General features: G+C 43.9%; 2 protein-coding genes across 4 annotated transcripts; both read right to left on the bottom strand.

Annotated features, from left to right (window-relative positions):
• Positions 1–607: 607 nt before the first annotated feature.
• On the bottom strand, positions 608–12,433 carry LOC106602609 (uncharacterized). 3 transcript variants are annotated; one of them, XM_082978182.1, is made up of 7 exons: positions 11,921–12,414; positions 7,417–7,547; positions 7,063–7,224; positions 5,010–5,174; positions 4,577–4,688; positions 4,251–4,364; positions 608–1,827 (listed from the first exon to the last, which is right to left on the bottom strand). In XM_082978182.1, exons 1-7 carry the CDS (start codon positions 12,180–12,182, stop codon positions 1,814–1,816), a joined length of 960 nt encoding a protein of 319 aa, XP_082834308.1. In that variant the 5' UTR covers positions 12,183–12,414; the 3' UTR covers positions 608–1,813. The 3 variants fall into 3 exon arrangements, with proteins under 3 accessions (XP_082834308.1, XP_082834307.1, XP_082834306.1); XM_082978181.1 differs by lacking the exon at positions 608–1,827 and having other exon boundaries at positions 3,442–4,364; positions 11,921–12,417; XM_082978180.1 differs by lacking the exons at positions 608–1,827; positions 4,251–4,364; positions 4,577–4,688; positions 5,010–5,174 and having other exon boundaries at positions 5,520–7,224; positions 11,921–12,433.
• Positions 12,434–13,053: 620 nt separating this feature from the next.
• Positions 13,054–17,683, bottom strand: LOC106602614 (uncharacterized). The gene is made up of 3 exons (XM_014195362.3): positions 17,189–17,683; positions 16,624–16,754; positions 13,054–16,428 (listed from the first exon to the last, which is right to left on the bottom strand). Exons 1-3 carry the CDS (start codon positions 17,427–17,429, stop codon positions 15,205–15,207), a joined length of 1,596 nt encoding a protein of 531 aa, XP_014050837.2. The 5' UTR covers positions 17,430–17,683; the 3' UTR covers positions 13,054–15,204.
• Between the last annotated feature and the right edge of the window lie 895 nt (positions 17,684–18,578).

Below are 18,578 nucleotides of genomic sequence, written 5' to 3'. Positions count from 1 at the left end.
GTCTCCCTAACTCAACATGAGCTGGAACCCACAGAAAACGTATCTTACTCCCGTTCTGCCCCACCCTATAAAGTGCCATCAACAGCTGTCATCAGGTCTGGGCGTGCCTTTTGACTAACCTTCTCTCAGCACGACCAGGCTAGTAGCAGAGTCTGAACACACAATTACCCTTTTTAGGCCCCACTTCTTCCACCCATCCCAATGCCCACACTACACATCAAACCTCCTATTCATGATCAGTGTCATTAAAGCGGTCGTCACTAGTTTCCACAGCCACAAAGTCATAATTATGCCTAAACCCCTATTTCTACAATGCATCTTAACCCCCAAACTTAAATGAGCAAAAAACAAAGTTTTCATGAATCCCCCCCCCCCCCCCCCGAAGGAAGCCAATGACACTGAAGTCATGTTAAATTCTAAATGATAAACAAGCAAATAAATTGTAAACTTTATCAAAAGGAAATGATTTCTGATTTATTAACAGATTTTATCACCTTTTTAGTACATAAAGGAACCATGACTATGCCAAATAATGTGTTAAAGGTGTTATAACTCGATTGTTATGAATAGAACAAAAGGCAAAACCAAATTCAGAGGGGGGGGGGGGGGGGGGGGGGTTGTTGTGTGTAACATCCCAAGGATTCCAGATAGCAAGGACCGAGCTTTAAAGGGTTTCCACTAGGTTCCACAGGTACAAAGTCCAAAAAATGTAGGGTATTGTAAAAATTCATGAAAACAACCTAGTTTTTTGCTAATTTCAGTCATGTCAGTTTTTTTTGGCTATGCCAGCACACCAAACAACAAGCCTGTATCATGTGAGCGTACCCAGATGCTCAACTAAGGGACCTAGTAATCCCCCAATTTTTTTTACCCCAGTACACTTCACATGATAAATCAAATATTTCAGCTAAAGAATAGCTACAATTTCTCCCCTTTGTGAGCACAGGTATGTCTGATGAGGTAACTCGGGAAGGAGAAGCTCTTGTAACATACTTTGCACTTGAAAGGCCTCTCCTTGGTGTGAATGTTCTTGTGCTGTTTCATATAGTTAGGCTTAGCAAAGCGCTTCCCACACGTGGGGCAGGCGTATGGCTTGTCGGCATCCGTCCTAATGCCCGGCCTTCCACATTGTGACTCAATGACAGAGGAGGTAGAAGCAGGAGCCAGCCTCAGGTGGTTAGTCTTTGAGCTCCCTCCTTGACCTCTAGTCATTGTTTGGGTGTTGTTGGGATTGTGTGCTGTGTTATAAGCTAGGTGCTTCTTGTGGTGAACGTCCATCCTGACCCTGTCTGTATTAGTGGGGTAACCATGAGGTAGCTGAGGAAGGCTAGACCCAGGTCCAGGCTTTCTATGAACCCAGTCACCAGACATTGAAGGAGAAGACAGATTTGCTGATAGACTAACACCAAGGGGGTCTCCCACCATTCTCTGTGAAGGCTGAAGCCCAGGAAGACCTGCACTGTTCATCATGGATACTGTGGTGTTTATCATAGAGACAGACCCTCCTGTTCCTATCAGCCCCAGGCCCTGCTTCATCCCTGCACTGAGACTGTGAAGAGAAGGGTCTGGGCTGCAGACTGGATCCCTGACTGGACCCTCTGTCTCTCTGATGACCACCAGGACTGGGGTTGTTCAGTCCACCTGTCCACTGGTTGTGTTCTGTGTGGTGGTGGAGTCTCCGTCTCTTGCAGTTGGGTCCTGGTTCCGATTCAGGAAGCAACAGTGACGGGTCCTGATCCGGGGCCAGGGTTTGTGACCAGCCGCTTCAGAGGTCCACTCTCTCCCACCAGTAACACTGGATATCAGCAGGTCTTCATGGACTGCAGACTGCAAACATAAATTGTACAGAAGAGCATATGAAGGTTTATATAAGAAACTTTGCTGTACACACAGAAACATGACACAATATTATAAAATGTTAATCACAGTCAAGCCCATCTCTAACACTGTGATTCAAGTACCTAACAATATGGAGCCATTGGAATGATACAAAAATAACACATTAAAACAAAATGGCATTAATCCGGTGACAAGTAAAACTGAACAAGTTCCACAGACATGTGACTAACAGAAATGGAATAATGTGTCCCTGAATAAAGGGGGGTGGGGGTCAAAACCAAATGTAAGTCAGTATCTGGTGCATTAACCTGCATTAAGTACTGCAGTGCATCTACTCCTCATGGAATGTACCAGATTTGCCAGTTCTTGCTGTGAGATGTTACCCTACTCTTCCACCAAGGTACGTGCAATTTCACTGACATTTCTGGGGGGGGGGGGGGGGGGAATGGCCCTAGCTCTCATCCTCCGATCCAACAGGTCCCAGACGTTCAATGGGATTGAGATCCGGGCTCTTCGCTGGCCAAGACATTCCTGTCTTGCAGGAAATCACGCACAGAACGAGCAGTATGGCTTTTGGCATTGTCATACAGGGTCATGTCGGGATGAGCCTGCAGGAAGGGTACCACATGAAGGAGGAGGATGTCTTCCCTGTAACGCACAGCGTTGAGATTGCCTGCAATGACAACAAGCTCAGTCCGATGATGCTGTGACACACCATGACGAACCCTCCACCTCCAAATCGATCCCGCTCCAGAGTACAGGCCTCAGTGTAACGCTCATTCCTTCGACGATAAACGCAAATCCGACCATCACCCCTGGTGAGACAAAACCGCGAGTCGTCAGTGAAGAGCACTTTTTGCCAGTCCTGTCTGGTCCAGCGACAGTGGGTTTGTGCCCATAGCTGACGTTGTTGCCGGTGATGTCTGCAGAGGACCTGCCTTTTACAACAGGCCTACAAGCCCTCAGTTCAGCCTCTCTCAGCCTATTGCGGACAGTCTGAGCACTGATGGAAGGATTGTGCGTTCCTGGTGTAACTCGGACAGTTGTTGTTGCCATCCTGTACCTGTCCCGCAGGTGTGATGTTCGGGTGTACCGATCCTGTGCAGGTGTTGTTACACATGGTCTGCCACTGCGAGGGCGATCAGCTGTCTGTCCTATCTCCATGTAGCGCTATCTTAGGCATCTCACAGTACAGACATTGTAAAGTTTTCATAACTATGACCTTAATTGCCTACAGTCTATAAGCTGTTAGTGTCTTAACGACTGTTCCACAGGTGCATGTTCATTAATTGTTTATGGTTCATTTAACAAGCATGTGAAACAGTGTTTAAACCCTTTACAATGAAGATCTGTGAAGTTATTTTTTACAAATGATCTTTGAAAGACAGGGTCCTGAAAAAGGGACGGTTCATTACGTAAACATGACACTTCATCAGTGAAGCATTTTAGGACACCAACCATCACCATATCCTCTACTCTGCCTCATCATACTCATTATTCCCTCAGTTCACCTCATCCAGTTCCCTCCTACATCCTAAACCAACAGAATTAACTACAAACTAACTAGTACTACATCACATGTCACTATACTCTATTCATGGGCCATGTGCATTTTCTGCTGGTGTATCCTGAGGTAGCTCCTTTCTGAGAACCTCTTCCCGCAGTGATTACAGGTGAACAGCATTTCTCTCCTGTATGGACCTTCAGGTGCATCTTCAGCTGGTCCTGACGGGAGAACCTCTTCTCACACTGGGGGCAGCTGAAGGGTTTCTCCCATGTGTAGACCCTCTGGTGCCACTTCAGGTTGGAGGAGTGGGAGAATCTGGCCTGGCACAGGTCATACCCAAATTATTTCTCCCGTGTGCATCCTCTGGTGGATCTCCAGGCTTTCCCCCAGAACGAACACTGGAAGTGCTTCTCTTCGACACCGGATCACCTGATAGCGTTACTACTACTGTCATTTGTCAATGGGCTTGTGTAGCCATTTAGTGTTGAGGCACTGGCATTGTCTGAGTTCTGGTTTAACATAAGGAGAGTGTGAGGAGAACGAAGGCCAGGGAGTGTCTGTGTTGTCGCAGGGTCCATGTTCCAGTTGATAGATCCTATAGAAGGCAGGCTGAAGGCAGCACCTGTTAGGGGGTTAACCTGAGGTGCCATCAGTCTCTCTGAATCACAACTATAGGAGCAGGACGGAGCATCGCTAGCCGAGTCTGTGTTGTTTCATACTGACACCCCCCCCCGTCCCTGCAGACCAAATCTACACCTCGCCCTGTTCTCAGCTAGTCTGTTGTCTGGGAGACTAAGTTTGGTTGTTTTGTGTTCGACTGTCTGTTTCTGGTTGTGGTTAACAGTGTTGTTCCCCAGCCCAGAGTTGAGGACGCTGTCCCATCCACTGATCTCCACTATGTCACCTCTGGTCCTGGCCTGCTCAGTGATGTCGTCCCCTGGACCTTTGGCTGCACCAGTCTGGGTCTGGGAATCCAAGATGGCTCCCCAGTCTCCTCTGTTAGCCCCCAGCCAACCACCTGCAGGAAGGTTACAAAATATATTTTATAAACATGGCAGAGAAATCTACATATGGAGTATTTATTGTCAATTACCTGGTCAAGTTCATACATTATGTGTGGTTTTGTATGTAAACATAAGTTGTATTGATTTAAGAAAGAATAGCCAGGTGCATCACTATTCCCATTGAAGATCTATTACTGTATCTAGGCTATATGTATTTCTCTCTTACCTTGCTCCCCCATCTTTAGTCCACTCTGCAGGTCAATGCTCTCTGGTTCATCTTCTATGGTCTCCTCTTTGACCAGCAGCAGATCAGGCTTCTCATCCTCCATGTCTACTGACTGTAAGAGATACAGAGTGAGAGGATGTTGGATCAAGACATCTGATATGAGCACCCTGCTATGGAGCATCTTCTGGTGTATTGATATGAGTACTATGCAAACATGATATTTGATTACTTGACACTCTTTAATGGTTTGATCATTCAAAAGGCATGGTCCCACAATTAAGACAAATTTAATCAAGACCTGGGCCCGTAGCTACAAAGAGTCATTGATCTAAAATGCAAAACTGATCCTAGATCAGCACTTCTACTCTGAGAGGCTTTGTGGATAGAGACCCTGACCTAATATCATTCAGACAGTAGTTTACAGTGGACTCACCTCAGTGAGACTGTGTGTGGTCCTGTGCTGCTCAGCTGGTTCCTCTGTGGGTTCAGGAGGAGGTGTAGTCTGGTTGTCCTCCATGACCATGGTCCTCTCAGGGTTCCCCAGACCCTCCTCACACCCCTCCTCCTTCACCAGCAGCACCTCTGGACCCTCCTCCTCCTGGAAGAGACAGGTGATACAGATTACACAGACATACTCCCTCAGGTACGTATACACACAGATAATAAACACTTTCAACATGGAGTGTTTACCCATCCCCACTACATTTGAGTCCTATACTGTAGTTACAGAATGACTTCATTGTTGTTAAACCCATCATGGTGGACATACATATATGTTGTGGGTAAAGATAAGACAAACCTGACTATTTTGATGTGTACAGTAGGTGTGTGGGTAAGTGTAGGTATATTGGTTATAAAGCACTGTTGGGTGTACGCAGAATAGGGTGAGATCAGATGTGATGTATACTAAAGAGAGTCTCAATGAAAGTCTTAGAATGAAAAGTCCCATTTAGCTGTTTATTGAACATAAACAAGTTTTAAACACACCATATGAAAACCACACGTCTCAACTGAAAAACTGACTTTTAATGAGAAAATGATCTTGGGGGAAATATAGTAGTTGAATGGAAGTAATAAAATAGGCATTTATGAACATCATATCCTACAACGGTGTTTCCCAACTCCAGTCCTCAAGTCCCCCAACAGAACACATTTTTATTGTAGCACTGGACAATGAGGTGTGTTTGTCCAGGACTACAACGAAAATGTGTACTTTTGGGGGACTTGAGGACTGAAGTTGGTAAACACTGGCCTATACAGTACAAACACTATGTAATATACTTTTTAGGCTTATATATCCTACAATGTCTGGGCCTTGCACTTCAACGCTCTTAGTTGTTATGGAAATTGACCGCCCTGTTTACTTTTTGCATCTACGTCATCTCGCTGAGTATCTTTAATGCAGGGTTTCATCTAAGCCTCAGAAGCTATCGAGTGGAATGGTTACTTTGTTATAGAGTGGAATGGTTTTTCTGCTGGTGTATCCTGAGGCATCTTCTCTCTGAGAACCTCTTCCTGCAGTGCGTACAGGCGAACGGCTTCTCTCCCGTGTGGACCCTCTGGTGCCTCTTCAGGTGACCAGCCTGGGTGAAGCGCATGTGACACTGGGTACAGCTGAAGGGTTTCTCCCCTGTGTGGACCCTCTGATGCCTCTTCAGGGTGCCAGCCTGGGTGAAGCGCATGTTACACTGGGTACAGCTGAAGGGCTTCTCCCCTGTGTGGACCCTCTGGTGAATCTCCACATTCTGGGAGCAGCTGAAGCTTTTGTTACAGAACATGCAGAGGAACCGTTTCTCTTTACTATTGCCTGATGTGGCTCCCCCTCCCTGAGCCTGGACTCTAGCCCTGTTGTTTGAGTTCAATACCTGATCGAAAAGGACGTGGACGTGTGAATCTGAAGGCCCCATTGACGTGGACACTGGGTCACGATCCCTGAACGCATGTAAAGAGGAGTGGGTTGGGACATTTAGATTTGTCTCTAAGCTTTCCCTGTAGTCTAAAAAGTCACTGGTGTTGCCCTGCGAGTGTCCTTCTCCTAAGTGAGTCTTGTCGGCATTCCATGTCAGAGGAGCGTCACCCTCCTCTTTCACAGTCACATCATCTACAACCAGATCCTCCCCTTTCTTATCTAGGCACCCTTCAGAGTGTATACTACTACTGTACTGGTTCCAGTCCCCTCTAGACAGATCAGTCTGGGCATCTAAACCCAAGGATATGTTGCCAGGATCCATCTCTGTAGCGTAAGAACAAGACGGATCATTGCCTCCAGTGTCTAACGAGTCACCATCACCACGGGAATGAACAGTCCTCTGGTGAAATACCGGTAAATACTCTGAGCCAGGAGCAGGAGGAGAGCCCAGTCTCCTCAGACAAAGTCTCTCTGGGTCTGATCTGTCATCAGATCCTGTGTGTAAGAGGCTGTGTGTTACAGTTAAAGTCTCAGTGTCTGTCTCGGACTTGAGGACGGCGTTCGGCGTTCCACTGACCTCCATGATGCTTCGTCGGGTCCTGGGCTGGGGCGTGGCAGCGAGGTCCTCCGTGGCTTCAGGGGGCGCTGCAGTCTGGATGTCACTGCTGTGACGTGGGTCCTCCTCTCCTACAGACCTCTCCTGCTTGACCCCAGGACCTGCAGCCTCTATATCTGCAGCCTGACACAAGAAGTGAGGATGTTATTATTACCGGTGTCCAGTTGAATTGTATAACAATGTCATTGGGAAGTCTTACAAGCTCCCTTATGGCAGATGTACATGTAAGCAAGTGAATAGCTGAGGGGAGCCTTTCTGAAATAAACTGGCCACATTTGATGTACTGTAATTTTGATGTAATACTATTACACTAACCTCTATCATGATAACATGCTGGGTTGAGGTTCCACACCCCTCATCAACAGTGATTGGTTGGTCATCGCTCCATGTATTGTGTCCCGCTGGCTTCACAAAGCTCCTGTGGCCTCCAGTGAGATGTCCTTCACCTGAGAGAGTGGTTGGGGGAAAGAGGTACTGGTTAGGTACGGTCAACCCTATATTGTACACTTCTGACATTGTCTACAATTGGTAAGGATGTAAGGTAACACTTCTCATAACTTCATGATATACTATTTATAGATCGATATGGTTTCATGCATCACATTGTTATCGAGTAAATCAAGAATCTGGTTAGAATATGATAGTGCATCTTTGACAGCTAAATAATCAGGGGAATTATTGCATACTATCCAGAAACTGACCAAGACCCAATTCTGGTTAACACATCTAAAGTTACACATGCTGAGGAGAACAGGGCTATAGGCCCCACAGCCTCTGTCATATAGTCCAATCGATATGTGCCGAACTTTAGGTGATATGTTCACTTTTTCATAAAAGCATGTAACTTGGTACACTTTGGGGCCCTGAATATGTTCAGATACGGAGCTATCGCAAAAACTGCAGTTTTTCATTCCGCCGTAACTAAATGTATTTTGCGTCATATCTTCTGAGCCAAACATGATAAACACAGAAAAGGTGATGTCAACACCTATGTTTTGATGGTCAACGATTACAATGACGCCCAGTACAACAGCATAAATAGTTCAGTTTATTATCTAATGGAGGACTGCCATGGTAAGCCAATGGAAGTAAGCCACTAAAAAAAAAATAAAAAAAAAAAAATAAAAGTACTAAATAAAATAAATAATGGCATACAGAGCCATAGTTGTCTGCTGCAGTTTTCTTGCCCCTGGTTGTGAATGTGGATACTGTGTGACCCCTGTGAATTCACAGAACACAAGAAGGTCCTTTGATTTGTCTGGACCCGGGGATTTCATGGGCACGTATGCTTCTCAATTGCTTGGCGGTACCACTCAAATTATTATTTCAGAAAAGAACATTTCCATTTAGGAGCACTTGACAATTCTCCTTAAAGATCGCACTAACATTAAAGATATCAATCAAGTTCATTTTGAGACGTTCAAGAAGAACGAAACAGAAGATGAGAAAATCCTCATTATGCTTTGGGGCTGGACATCAATCAACAAATACAGACTAACTTACATAGCCCTTTTCACAACAATTACTGTCAGAGTGCTTCACAACAGCCTGGCGCAATGTGGCAAGGGGAGGATAAAGTTCAGATGGAAGGAGCTTCCTTTAGATGTAGCGGGTTGGAGTGCATGTGTCCATCTAGGTCAGACCAGTTGCCAATTTAGACGAGAGTATACAGTATGTGTTCGTTTATACAGTTGTTCATCTAGGCAAGATTCATGGCATGGATGACCAACAGGGTCATAGCAGATCAGAGTGTACGAGACCCTCTAGCCAGAGCGTTGTCCACATAGGCTGACAAAGATCTCATTCTAATAGACGCACTTACTCAATCCACTTCCTCCTCATTGGGACATAAGACCATAATGAGTCAAAACTGGGCATTCTGAGAATGTCTCTTGAAGTGTTGTGCGACATTTTGGCAACCGGTCTTCTCGTATAACTTACTGTTCTGTATTTTATTCGGCCAGAAGATGCAGCAGAGTCGAGACAACCACTGCTGAAAGACTACATCTGTTTTCAAGTGGTTCATGGGAACATTCCAAACCATACAACAGAACAGATTTGACATTGCTGTTGTATTATAGGTGGACATTTGTTTTGAGGCAGTTCTGCTCAGACCTCCAAATGGGATGAGTTAGACAAATGCACAATGAGAGGTTGTTGTCTAGACCAGTGTTTCCCTGGTCCTTGAGTATTCCAACAGTACACATTTGTATTGAAACCCTGGACAAGTGCACCTGATTCAACTTGTGAACTAATCATCAAGCCCTAAAATGAGCTGAATGAGGTGTGTTTGGCCAGGGAAATACTAAAGGGTGTACTGTTGGGGGTACTCGAGGACCAGGGTTGGGAAACATTGGTCTACAACAGTGTTTTCCACTAGCGCCAGCTTTACAGCCGATTACTATTTTTCACCCAGATACTTTTTTTTTCACTTAATATTAACTAGGCTACTTTTCAATTCGCTAGTCAGGAAGAAAAAAAAAACGCCCGCTAGAATAAACGACATGCATCTTCTAGTTTTCTGTTGATAGGACCTGCACCTGTCAGTCACAAAGTAAGCAATGACCGGGAAACACTGCTGGTTTGACAGTCTGCGTGATGCTCCTTCCTCGTCGCTGTGAGTGAATTTGCACGTCCCATTAATGTGGTAACGACGAGTCGAAATCCACTTAGCCTATTGTTTTCTGACACGTTTGTTTTATTTCGCGTTTCATATGCAGCCACGGAGTGGTGCCTCATAGGCTATTTACTGTGCTTTAATTGGAGCAGGCTTGACTAGTTTATAAATGGTGTCGAACTGACTGAATAAAGTCTATCATATCCCTGACTTTCATAACTCATACAAAACTGTTATGTCCATGGTATCGCAGATGGACAAGTAAATTAAACAATTCGTTCGTATTGTCGATATGAAGTCCATCAGGACTTGCCAGACAGTGACGTTAAACAATTCAATCCGTTTACGTTTATCATATTTTGGACCAGTGTGAGGCTCTCTCTCCGATTTGTTCCTGTAGCGAGGAGGATTTTTCGTTTAATGTTTACAGAATTTATCTGCAAATAATCGTCAAAATGCCTACCAGTATGCAAATTAGGGATGCATATGAACGGATCTCGTACCGATGCGATTCGGTAAGCTACTGACAAGCCTGAATTTAATTGAGCATCTGTTCGGTTTATTTTAGAGACCCATTTAGTAATTTGAAAAAGTGTCTATCATACATTTTATTTTAAATGTAACCTTTAATTTAAGATAATTTGGGCTATTTACTTCATTGGCTGGCTACTCCATGTGCTTATGGAAAACACTGCTAGAGAGCTTCCATCTGGGAGAAGAGGGTCACCAATCAGGCCCCCGAGGACTGGAGTTGCCCAGGCCTGGTCTAGAATGTCACTATGCTGTAGTGTTAAGATTTCCCTTCACTGGAACGAAGGGGCCAAGCCCGAACCATGAAAAACAGCCCTAGACCATTATTCCTCCTCCACCAAACTTTACAGTTGGCACTATGTATTTGGGACAGGTAGCGTTTTCCTGGCATCCGCCAAACCCAAACTTGTCCGTCGGACTGCCAAATGGTGAAGCATGATTCATCACTTCAGAGAACACGTTTCCACTGTTCCAGAGTCCAATGGCAGCGAGCTTTACACCACTCCAGCCGACGCTTGGCATTGCGCATGGTTATCTTAGGCTTGCGTGCGGCTGCTCGGACATGGAAAGCCATTTCATGAAGCTCCCGATGTTCTGACGTTGCTTCCAGAGGAAGTTTTGAACTCAGTAGTGAGTGTTGCAAACGAGGACAGAAGATTTTTACGAGCTATGCGCTTCAGCACTCTGCGGTCCCGTTCTGTGAGCCTGTGTGGCCTACCACTTCGTGACTGAGCCATTGCTGCTTCTAGACGTTTCCACTTCACAATAACAGCACTTACAGTTGACCGGGGCCGCTCTAGAAGGGCAGAAATTGGACGAATGGGCCATTCTACTGTCAATGTTTGTCTATGGCGATTGCATGGCTGTGTGCTCGATTGTATACACCTGTCATCAATGGGTGTATAACTTTTGGCCATGTAGGTGTGAAAATCACATTTTCTGTGTTAACATATTTGATTCAGCAGATATTACGGAAAATACATTGTCTGGTTATGGTGGAATAGCAAAATTAGGTTTGAGGTTGTGCATGGCATCCTTGTAGTCATTGACCATCAAAACATAGGGGTGGGTATACATAAACTTTTCTGTAACATGTTTGATTTTGGAGATATTACACAAAACACATTATCTGGTTATGGCGGAATGGGAAAAAAAGCCTCCACGATGAGTTTTTTTACGATGGTTCCATATGTGTTCAGGGCCCCAAAACTGTAGTTGTGTACCAACAGTGTGTTTGTAAAGCTCTGACCGAGGAGCTGGGTTCATCCGAGTGTTCTGACCTCACAACTGCAGTCAAGTACCTAATCTAACTGGCTAAAGTTGGCTTGTTACTTCCAGACACGAGAGAACATCTCACTCTGATCATTTTACTTGCCCTATCAGAGCTGGTTAGGCTGTTTTCATGTTATGTAGAGCGTTGGTGACAAACTGCACTGGCAACAATTTTAATAACGTTTTTTTTTTTGCCGACGTTTACTGACACCGGTCATATTTAACGGGTGTTGCGCGTTCGTAAATTAAACAGTTATTCTGCGCTCTCTGGCAGACGAAAGTGCTCTGAAATCGGAGTAGATAGGCAGAGTGAATTTACGAACGCACCCTCAAGTGTAATGTTTTCATGAAAAAGTAACAATTTCCACATATTGCCAGGGCTATTCTGCAAAAATGTACCTCTTGCCGTTACTCTGTATCGGTCGAGTATCTTGACACTTCTGGGGCTGGCGAGGACGCGTTCCCGTGACACCTTCATTTCCAGTAGCTGTAGTTTCCTCCTCAATGCCCTGTTTTCTTTCTGGCTTTGAGTTATTTCCAAACGAAACACTGCATAGTCGTCGTCTACGACTTGACAGATCTCTGCCACGGCTGCATTCGCTAGCACCTCCATGATGGAGGCTATTTGAGTGTGAAAAGCCATACAGTTCGAGTTAGCCATTGTTAGCAGCTAGCTAACGTGAACGTTACCTAGATAGGTCTTGCTGAAGCCTATCTCCAAAACGAATTAAAGACTACATGGGATAAGTATGTGATGCTGTACAGTTAAATGAGTCATATTTCGAGTTCCATTGTTGTATAAATAAAAACGCTAATGTGTTCTTGATTCCTGTTTACTTCTTCTTCTTCTTCTTCTTCTTCTTCTTCTTTGGAGTTTAACGGCGGTTGGCATCCAGTATGTTGCATTACCTCCCCCAACTGGACTATAATATAAATCCATTATACTTTGTGATATAAAATAATTGGGGAAAAAAGACAAACAATAAATATATATTAAAAAACACCCAACTAAACCTACACTTATTAAAAACCCACTACCCCATTCCACTACTTTGATGCTATCTGCTCCTGATACACCAAAGTGTAATGAATAACTTCACCATGGTCAAAAGGATATTAAATGTCTGCTTTAAAAAATATATTTTGAAATACCTATAGATGCCCTTCTTTGCGAGGCATTGGGAAACCTCCCTTGTCTTTGTGGTTGAATCTGTGTTTGAAATTCACTGTTAAATGCAGCAAGAGGGAGAAATGGTCTAGAATACTTTTGGGCGGCACTGCATCTGTGCTAGAGGCGTCGCTACAGACCCTGGTTCGATTCCAGGCTGTATCCTAACAGGACGTGATTGGGAGTCCCATAGGGCGGCGCCCAATTGGCACAGCGTCGTCTGGGTTAGGCCATCATTGTAAATAAGAATTTGTTCTTAACTGACTTGCCTAGTTAAATAAAGGTTAAATAGATTTTTATTTTTTACTTTCCTGAAGTCATATTTGGCTGTAAAGGCTAGCATAAGGGACAAGAAATAGCTAGCCACAATCAAACAATCAAATTTATTTAAAAAGCCCTTTTTACATCAGCAGAAGTCAAAGTGCTATACAGAAACCCAGCCTGAAAACCCCAAATAGCAAGCAATGCAGATGTAGAAGCACAATGAGGTTCATTTTGAGAAAAGACAGCTAACCTTGTTAGCTACCTAGGTATAACTAACTAGCTAGCTAATAGCTAGTTTAATTTATCTCATGATTATAAAGCAAACAAAATGTTAATTAAAAACACCATATTATTGACCTAACAGGTTAGCTGTGTTAACCCAGTCTCTATAATATCTAGAGTCAGGGTCCAGGGCCAGGATTGCCTTCAGAAAGTATTCACACCCCTTGACTTTTTCCACATTTTGTTGTTACAGCCTGAATTGAAAATGCATTAAATTGAGTGTTTTTGTCACTGGCCTACCTACAAACAATACCCCATAATGTCAAAGTGGAATTGTTTTTTGACGTTTTTACTAATTAATTAGTAATTAAGTATTCTACCCCTTTGTTATGGCATGTCTAAATAAGTTCAGCAATAGAGTTTAACATTATTTTTTAATGACTTCATCTATGTACCACACACATGCAATTATCTATAAGGTCCATCAGTCAAACAGTGAATTTCAAACACAGATTCAACCACAAAGACCAGGGAGGTTTTCCAATGCCTCGCAAAGGCCACCTATAGCTATTTCAATTTTTTTTTTTTTAAAGCAGACACTGAATATCCCTTTGAGCATTAAGTTATTCATTACACTTTGGATGGTGTATCAATACACAGTCACTACAAAGATACAGGCGTCCTTCCTAACTCAGTTGCCAAAGAGGAAGGAAACCGCTCAGGGATTCAATCATGAGGCCAGTGGTGACTTTAAAGTAGTTAGAGTTTAATGGCTGTGACAGGAGAAAACTGAGGATGGCTCAAGAAAGTTGTAGTTACTTCCACAAAACTAACCTAATTGACAGAGTGAAAATAAGGAAGCCTCTACAGAATAACACAATTCCAATACATGCATCCTGTTTGCAACAAGGCACTAAAGTAATACTGTAAAAAATGTGGTAAAGCAATTCACTTTCTGCCCTGAATACAAAGTGTTATGTTTGTGGCAAATCCAATACAACACATTACTGAGTACCACTCACCATATTTTCAAGCATAGTGGTGGCTGCATCATGTTATGGGTATGCTTGTAATCATTATGGACTGTGGGTTTTTTCAGGATAAAAGTGAAACGGAAGTTAAGAGTTAAGTACAGGCAAAATCCTAGAGGAAAACCTGGTTCAGTATGCTTTCCACCAGACACAAAGAAATTAATTCACCTTTCAGCAGGACAATATCCTAAAACACAAGGCCAAATATACACTTAAGACAAATGTTTTGACTTAAATCAACTTGAAGATCTATGGCAAGAGTTGAAAACGGCTGTCTGGCAATAATCAACAACCAACTTGACAGAGCTTGAAGAATGTTTTAAATAATAATGTGCAAATATTTTACAATCCATGTATACAAAGCTCTTAGAGAATTACCCAGAAAGACTCACAGATGTAAACGCTGCCAAAGATGATTATAACGTGTTGACTCAGGATTGTGAATTGTTAAATTAGATAACTGTATTCCATTTTTACAAAATATGAAAACATTTCTAAAAACATGTTGCGATGGGTGAGAGAAAAAAAAATAATTAAATCAATTTAGAATTCAGGCTGTAACACAACAAAATGTGGAATAAGTCAAGGGGTATGAATCATTTCTGAAAGCACTGTATTTCCAGCCTCCAAACATGGAAATGGAAAGAGACATCTGTCACACAAACCACCACAAAGTGTAATGACATTTTGGAGATTTTCATTACGGCAGAATTTATACTGCTGTCCACACGTGTCTCTGTGTCAGCCATTCATCTCTGCCTTGGAAAAATGTCAGTGCTCTCGTCGAACCACACTGCATTTTGGAGAATAACTTATACCACTCGTTTTCAAGTCCATTCGCAAATTGTTCATGCCTCTGATATGCGGTAGCCTAATGAAAAATAAAGGTATAATACAGTTTTTTCATGTTTTACCGGTTCGGCGTAACCCCACTATTTATTTTGCTGGGACGCCGTCAGGACCACCTTACTTTCATCTTGATTACATGTCACTATACTCTATACCAGCGCAGTGTGCATTTTCTGCTGGTGTATCCTGAGGTAGCTCCTCTCTGAGAACCTCTTCCCGCAGTGTGTACAGACAAATGGCCTTTCTCCCGTGTGGACCTTCAGGTGCATCTTCAGCTGGTCCTGGCGGGAGAACCTCTTCTCGCACTGGGGGCAGCTGAATGGTTTCTCCCCTGTGTGGACCATCTGGTGCCTCTTCAGGTGGTCCTGGCGGGAGAACCTCTTCTCACACTGGGTACAACTGAAGGGGTTCTCCCCTGTGTGGACCCTCTGGTGGATCTCCACCTTCTGGAGGCACCTGAAGCCTTTGTTACAGAACATGCAGAAGAATCGTTTCTCTTTGCTATTGCCTGATGTGGCTCCCCCTCCCTGAGCCTGGGCTCTAGCCCTGTTATTTGAGTTCAATACCTGATCGAAATGGACACGGCCGTGTGAATCTGAAGGCCCCATCGACGTGGACACTGGATTGCGATCCCTGAACGCGTGTAAAGGAGAATTGGTTGTGACATTTAGATTTGTCTCTAAGCTGCCCCTGTAATCTAAGAAATCTCTGCCCTGTGAGTGTCCGTCTCCTAGGTGACTATCTGCATTCCATGTGGGAGGAGCATCGCCCTCTACTTTCACAGTCACCTCATCTACCACTATAACCTCCCCTTTCTTATCTAGGCATTCTTCAGAGTATACACTACTACTGTACCGGTTCCAGTCCCCTCTAGACAGATCAGTCTGGGTCTCTAAACCTAAGGATATGTTGCCAGGGTCCATCTCTGTATCATAAGAACAAGACAGATCATCAACCCCAGTGTCTAACACCTCACCATCTCCACGGGAATGAACCGTCCTCTGGCTCTGATGAAATACTGGTAAGTAATCTGAGCCAGGAACAGGAGGACAGACAACTGGCCCCAGCACCAGTCTCTCTGGGTCTGATCTGGGGTCTGATCTGTGATCAGACCCTGTGTGTAAGAGCCGGTGTGTTACAGTTAAAGTCTCGGCGTCCATCTCTGACTTGAGGGCGGCGTTCAGCATTCCACTGACCTCCGGGATGCTGCATCGGGTCCTACCCTGGGGCGAGGCGGTCAGGTCCTCTGTGGCCATAGGGGGCGCCACTCCAGCCACTGCTCCAGTCCGGATGTCTCTGCTGTGCCGTGGGTCCTCCTCTCCTTCAGACCTCTCCTGCTTGACCCCAGGACCTGTAGCCTCTGCATCTACAGACTGACACAAGAACAGAGGAGGTTATAATCGGTACAATGGTTGGATTGGATGACAATGTCATAGGGAAGTTTCACAAACTTCCCTTGGGCAGATAAATATTGATGTAAGCCAGTGAATAGCTGAGGGGAGCATTTCTGAAATGAACAAGTCACATTTGATGTACTGTAATTTTTTAAGTCACACTATGACACTAACCTCTATCACGATAACATCCTGGGTTGAGGTTCCACTCCCCTCATCAACAGTGATTGGTTGGTCATTTCTCCACCCGTTGTGTCCCGCTGGCTTTACAACGTTCCTGTGGCCTCCAGTGAGATGTCCTTCACCTAAGAGAGTGATTGGGGGAAAGGGGTGGTTAAATTAGATCATGTGAATGCTCAATGCTATATTATACACTATTTACACAGTCTACAATTGGCAGGAATGTAAGGTAGCACTTCTCATAACTTGTTGACATACTATTTATTGATTGATTATGTTCCATGCGTCACATTTTTAAAAGTATGATAATAGTACATTCAGTAAATCAAGCATCTGGTTATAATATGAGAGTGTCTTTGTTGCAATAAGAATTTGTTCTTAATTTGTCTGCCTCGTGAAATAAAAGTAAAATACAACAAATGTGCAAGATAGTATGCAATACTAACCCATGATTACTTAGCTATCAAAAACTGAGCAAGACGCAATTCTAGGTAACACTTCTAAACACATGCGAAACGGGACGAGAGCCCCCGCAGCCTTGGCCTTCTGCAAAATGTACCTCTTGCCATTCCTCTGTATCGCTCTCGCATTGTCCTCTCTGCGCGCTCCCGTGCTACCTTCAGTTCCAGTAGCTGTAGTTTCCTCCTCAATGTCCTGTTTTCTTTCTGGCTTTGCGTTATTTCCAAACGAAACACTGCATAGTCGTCGTCTACGAGTTTACTGATCTCTGCCACGGCTGAATTCGCTAGCACCTCCATGATGGAGGCAATTTGAGTGTGAAAAACCATACAGTTAGCCATTGTTAGTTACCGTTAGCAGCTAGCTAGCGTTACCTAGATAACGTCAATCAACCAAGTCCTGTCTCCAACGCGAATTAAAGACTACACGGGGTAAATATGTGATGCTGTGCAGTTAAATTAGTAATACTTTTAAATCACTTGGTGTTAATAAACGTAAAAATAGCAAAAATAAAAACGCTAACGTGGAAATTGTTCTTGGTCATGGTTTCCTGTAGAGAAAGGATGTTATTGGTTAGCGTCATAGTGCAAATGGTGTGGCTAAATAAAAAGGAATGCGCTCTGTTCTTTGCAATACGGTACCAGAGATCCTGGATATAATGACGAGATGCTTGTATCCCCGCCCTGACAGTGGGATTCGTTGTCCACAGAACTGAACGGCAGACTGTCAAGCACCAGCCTAAGTCTATGGAGACCCTTAGGGGCCTAGGTGTAGGAGAAAAAAATACAGCCAGACAAAATCGTTCCCTCTTTTTTTTTAATCCGTTCCCTCAGAATTTGTTTTATAAATTCCTTTGGGTGTTTAAGTCCGGGGGCCCAGATTTTTGCCTTATCTGGTTGGCTAAACCAGAGGTTCTCAAACCTGTCCTCGTAGACCCCCAGCCGGTTCATGTATTTGATCTATCCCAGAGTTAGCGCATCTAATTTAACTTGTAAACTAATCATCAAGCCCTTGACTAGGTGAATGAGTTGAACTAGTTCAGGGCTAAAACAACATTGTGAAACATCTGGAAGTTCCCGAGGAGAGGTTTGAGAACCACTGGGTTAACCTAACCAGGTAAAACTTTAGACCCTAGTTGGAGGGTAGTAATAAATCAGCTGTAAAACGGTTTTATATGGACAATGATGGGACCAGCTCATATGGTTAAAAAAATAGACATCTGCGATTGGACAATAGAACGAACAGGGCTGAGTTTGCTTTAAGCAGGGTTGCATTGTGTAGGCATTTGCATCTGTAATTAAAAAGTTACTCACACTGTACGTAATCAATATTGTGTTGATCGATTTAATTCCAGTCAATAATTTTGGATTGATAAGGTCTAGGGAGACTAGCCACCAGAAGTTGGAATATAAAGCAAATTTGATCACATTCACATTTTCTCTTAACACAAATACATATGCCTATTTTAGGCTATAAATACATGACTTAAG

This window comes from Salmo salar, chromosome 08, assembly GCF_965601325.2.
Source record: "Salmo salar chromosome 08, fSalSal1, whole genome shotgun sequence".
Taxonomy (NCBI): domain Eukaryota; kingdom Metazoa; phylum Chordata; class Actinopteri; order Salmoniformes; family Salmonidae; genus Salmo; species Salmo salar.
Note: the sequence above shows the minus strand (reverse complement) of the source record. Positions and strands in the feature narration are given on the sequence as shown.

Bases quoted from the DNA above. Each gene is read 5' to 3' on its own strand.
- LOC106602609 (XM_082978180.1), bottom strand. From the start codon at position 12,182: ATGGCTAACTCGAACTGTATGGCTTTTCACACTCAAATAGCCTCCATC. The intron at 7,548-11,920 runs GTACATTTTTGC...CCACTCTCTCAG, and splicing joins ATACAGAGTAACGGCAAGAG to GTGAAGGACATCTCACTGGA. The intron at 7,225-7,416 runs GTTAGTGTAATA...TTCTTGTGTCAG, and splicing joins AGCATGTTATCATGATAGAG to GCTGCAGATATAGAGGCTGC.
- LOC106602614 (XM_014195362.3), bottom strand. From the start codon at position 17,429: ATGGCTAACTGTATGGTTTTTCACACTCAAATTGCCTCCATCATGGAG. The intron at 16,755-17,188 runs GTACATTTTGCA...TCACTCTCTTAG, and splicing joins ATACAGAGGAATGGCAAGAG to GTGAAGGACATCTCACTGGA. The intron at 16,429-16,623 runs GTTAGTGTCATA...TTCTTGTGTCAG, and splicing joins AGGATGTTATCGTGATAGAG to TCTGTAGATGCAGAGGCTAC.